The 5,000-nt window shown below is 40.0% G+C and overlaps 1 protein-coding gene across 2 annotated transcripts in view; it reads right to left on the reverse strand.

Moving 5' to 3' along the window:
- rbks (ribokinase) overlaps positions 1-5,000 on the reverse strand; it is a 59,739-nt gene that overhangs the window by 9,049 nt on the left and 45,690 nt on the right. For both annotated transcript variants that reach the window (XM_085391977.1, XM_085391978.1), the window contains exon 8: positions 2,748-2,936. In XM_085391977.1, the coding sequence (XP_085248103.1) occupies positions 2,748-2,936 (189 nt within the window). The remainder of the gene's footprint in view (positions 1-2,747; positions 2,937-5,000) is intronic.

Genomic DNA, 5,000 nt, shown 5'->3' on the forward strand with positions numbered 1-5,000 from the left:
GTGTGTGTGTGTGTGTGTGTGTGTGTGTGTGTGTGTGTGTGTGTGTGTGTGTGTGTGTGTGTGAGTGAGTGAGTGAGAGAATGGGGGGGAGGCGTGCAGCAGGCCCGACCACAGCTTTCTGCTGACTGATGCAAGCTCAGGAGGTGAGTCATGGATGAAGAGGAGGGCTGGTGTGTAAGTGCTCCTGAGGGCTATTGGGGAGAGCGAAGGTTGTGAATAACGGGAGCTGTGTACTCCAAAAATGTGGGGACAAGCGGGAGGTCACAGCCCGTGCACACATGAAAGCGAGAGCTGTGTTTGTGAAATACCAAAAAGTGACCCTAGGATGACAAGTGAAGCCTCTTCGCAGCCTTTAATCCTCACTTTCACAACATCTGATTTGGCATTCATGTAAAGCTCAAATCACATGCTTGTTATAGCTTTTTTAACTGTACTGGTTGGAAACTGTGGCACAGTAAAAGTCCCCAGGGGGGGAAGTGTTGTGTAAGAGAACCCATTACACACAAACAATTAAACCTCTCCAGGTTCGATTAAAGCAAAGAGGTGATTAACACCACTGAGTGATGACGTATTTGGTCGGTAGAACACATTCACCACAAAACCCCCAGCGGCAGGAAATGCAAACATCGGCCCCAGGCTCGTGTGACGAAAACAAGCCGCAGAGGCCGGTGTGAAATGACTCAAGCAGCAATCCTTTAAAGATTGAAATCAGTTAGAGGAAACAGCCACTGGTCACCACATCCTCCGGTTATCTTAAACTGCTCTGGTTGAGTAAGAGAGCATCTGTAAGTTTGATGGAGGTTAGAGAAGCAGGACTTCACTCACTGATGATGCATGTGCAGAAGAAAGTGTGAGGAACTTCTGGGGTGTTTTTTCCCTCTCTTATTGATGTACATTACATGATATTTCTTACTGATAGAAGTGGGCTTGATTGCATAATTTTCCATTTGACATATTTTCTTTTGTTAATATGGAAAGAGCCTCTTGAGAACAAACACTACTTCTGAAATAAAGAATATATCCGGAAAAACACAGCTGAGGTTAGTGAGGTAGGTAGTGGTAGTGATCTGAGGTAGTGATCAGTACAACATAAAAGTAAATAGCATATTTTAAAGGATACCATGTATATAAGAGCAAATATTATGTATTTTTGTTTGTTTCCATACTTCTGTATGGTGTTATTTCCCATCATGATTTTATTTATAATTTTTGCAAGCTATTTTAACCATTTGGAAGCTTGTTTCTGCCACACGCAAAAAAATTGCCACGTTGATCCAAGTTAAAATTTCAAGTTATCTTGAAAATTTTGACTTACTCACAGAGCATCTTCAAATTTCAAATGACTTCTATGTACGCTGAAATTGTTCCATTATAATAAAATAACAATCAAAATGTATTCTAATTTCCAATTTTTTTATCCCTACTTTCAATCAATTGTTATTTTTTTGGTTATAATTGTTTATTTACTATTTTAACTTCCTATTTTAACTTGGTTAGCATTATATTAAACTTATAATTGTGACTACTTATCCAAACTGTTATGCTAATAATTTTGACAGCTAGCCACGGTTTTAGCCAACAGTTTTCCAACTTTTACTCATATTGTAGCTTGCTATTTTTTTTACTGTTTGACTGTTTGTTTAGTTAAGAATTTTGTATTTGTTTATTTATACTTTGAATAAATTTTCATTTTTGTTATTTTTTAATTTTGGAGAGCTAAAACACTAAACTTTGCACAAACTGAAAATTGGCCAGTCTCAGCATCTCTTTGGTGTCTTTGGAAACTATAAAACTATTCTATATTTATATTTTGTATTATATTTTATTATTTATACTGTTATATAGTGGAACATGAGCTGTTGAGAAACTTCATTTAGACATGCACAAAGAAAAACTGTCAGTTTGCTTCTTAGTTTCACCGGATCCCACTCAAAAACAGAGTTGATGAAGGTAACACACCTATCATATATGCTTCATCTGTCAATGATGTACACTAACAGCAAGACCTGATATTGATCATCTAGAACGCTTTTTGATGTAGTTTGTGTTAGTATTAGTTGCACTATATATCTGCTTTCTTCTCTTGTTTGTTCTCTTGAGGTTTGTTCCTCTCATTTTGGACTAAAAGCTACAGTGAGCTACAGCACTAATTTCAGTAGATTGCAGCAAGACACACACACACACACATACAAACACACACACACACACAAAACAAAAAACAGAGGAAGGCTGGAGTAAACCTGGGAAACTGAAAAAAAAATCAACTATTGAACACATTCTCTAAGGCAGTTGTTTTTCAGTTTTAATAGTCTTCTTGATATTTTTGAACCCTAATCATTTATTTGCATACTAACTAACTAACTGATGTGATTGAATCATTTCACTGCTTTGCTGATTTTTGCTGGTTTAGCTGTATTTATAAGCAAAGATAAACCTGAATGGGTAATTTTATATTGATTTTCTTTTTTTTCTTTTTTTTTTTTTTTATATTGATTTTCACAACAAGCGAGTGTGGCAGGGTACAGGGGCGACTATACTGGCAATCACCAGCATTGAACTGATGAAAACCTTAAATATCACCCAACTCAAGTGAGATGGGTGAGTGGGCCAAATATATTGGATTTCTAGACTGACAGAGAATCTATCCCCGAACTCAAGTCAGGGTGCCATCAAAGTTAGTTTTTTAGGTTCTTAAGTTTTGATAATTTATAGAAAATAGGCAACTGGAAAGGATATGGTATTCTTACTGTTGTGTCCACTGCTGTGACCTCAGGAGCTGGAACATGTTTTAATGTAGGCTCCCCTCCCTTGAGCACCACGCACCCTTGGGGCCCCAAGGTGACAATAACTGACCCGCAGCCTCGTTTCAACAGCTTTTGACCAGCCCGATGTGCCTCTTCCACACTGGCTACCGAGGTACCGGTGAGCAGCTCTGCCTAAAAGTGGAAAACAAAGCATAACAGCATGAGGTGACACTGTTTATTTAACAATTTTCTTCTAAATCAGCATTTTTCTTTCCTTTGTCAGGAAGCCAAGCTAATCAGAGGTTAGGAATTAAAATTAAAGATAGAGTAAAACCAGGACTGGGGTGGGATACTGGGAACTGCATTATGGAAATTCCCTGTGGCACAAGCCCAGTACCACAGACTGTGTGGTTATCAAAGCTTCATTTTCTGCCTTTTTTCTAAAGAAAATGTTTGTTTTGTCTCTTTAATGAACACAATTATCACAACAATTTATGTCCAAGGATCTCTAATTAGTAGTCTATTCTTACTTGCTAAAGCTAACTGCTCTGTGTTAACAGCTCTGGAGTTGAGTCAGCAGTTAATTACACACTGTGGTCAGACAGACTCATAAAACACATTCAGTCTGTTAAGGATTTGCTGGATCCGTCAGCAGTCTGCAGGCCAAACATTTTCAAAGAGTAGATGCTCTGACTATGCTGCTTCATCTGGCTCCAAAATGACTAAACAGTGACAGAGCAGGACTCGACAGCTGATGTTTGAGAAACAACAAGGAAACTCAGATAACCACAGCAGTTCTTTCAAGATTAGTTACAGCATTTATCTCTGGAGGTTAAAATATACACTGTGCAGTGAAAGAAACCAATTTTTCCACAAAAATACAAGAAAATGACATTCATGCTCTAAAGTAATGGCATAGTTAAACAACAATGTACAATGTACAACTAGCAAGCCCTTACTACAATCCAAGTCAGCTTTACATACATACTGCATATACAGTATACAGTGGGGCAAAAAAGTATTTAGTCAGCCACCGATTGTGCAAGTTCCCCCACCTAAAATGATGACAGAGGTCAGTAATTTGCACCAGAGGTACACTTCAACTGTGAGAGACAGAATGTGAAAAAAAATCCATGAATTCACATGGTAGGATTTGTAAAGAATTTATTCGTAAATCAGGGTGGAAAATAAGTATTTGGTCAATAACAAAAATACAACTCAATACTTTGTAACATAACCTTTGTTGGCAATAACAGAGGTCAAACGTTTACTATAGGTCTTTATCAGGTTTGCACACACAGTAGCTGGTATTTCGGCCCATTCCTCCATGCAGATCTTCTCGAGAGCAGTGATGTTTTGGGGCTGTCGCCGATCAACACGGACTTTCAACTCCCGCCACAGATTTTCTATGGGGTTGAGGTCTGGAGACTGGCTAGGCCACTCCAGGACTTTCAAATGCTTCTTACGGAGCCACTCCTTTGTTGCCCGGGCGGTGTGTTTTGGATCATTGTCATGTTGGAAGACCCAGCCTCGTTTCATCTTCAAAGTTCTCACTGATGGAAGGAGGTTTTGGCTCAAAATCTCACGATACATGGCCCCATTCATTCTGTCCTTAACACGGATCAGTCGTCCTGTCCCCTTGGCAGAAAAACAGCCCCATAGCAATATGTTTCCACCCCCATGCTTCATAGTAGGTATGGTGTTCTTGGGATGCAACTCAGTATTCTTCTTCCTCCAAACACGACGAGTTGAGTTTATACCAAAAAGTTCTACTTTGGTTTCATCTGACCACATGACATTCTCCCAATCCTCTGCTGTATCATCCATGTGCTCTCTGGCAAACTTCAGACGGGCCTGGACATGCACTGGCTTCAGCAGCGGTACACATCTGGCACTGCGGGATTTGATTCCCTGCCGTTGTAGTGTGTTACTGATGGTGACCTTTGTTACTTTGGTCCCAGCTCTCTGCAGGTCATTCACCAGGTCCCCCCGTGTGGTTCTGGGATCTTTGCTCACCGTTCTCATGATCATTTTGACCCCACGGGATGAGATCTTGCGTGGAGCCCCAGATCGAGGGAGATTATCAGTGGTCTTGTATGTCTTCCATTTTCTGATGATTGCTCCCACAGTTGATTTGTTCACACCAAGCTGCTTGCCTATTGTAGATTCACTCTTCCCAGTCTGGTGCAGGTCTACAATACTTTTCCTGGTGTCCTTCGAAAGCTCTTTGGTCTTGGCCATGGCGGAGTTTGGAGT

This window comes from Rhamphochromis longiceps, linkage group LG19 (assembly GCF_057381845.1).
Source record: "Rhamphochromis longiceps isolate RC_006_pf linkage group LG19, R_longiceps_female_GT1.1, whole genome shotgun sequence".
Lineage (NCBI taxonomy): Eukaryota > Metazoa > Chordata > Actinopteri > Cichliformes > Cichlidae > Rhamphochromis > Rhamphochromis longiceps.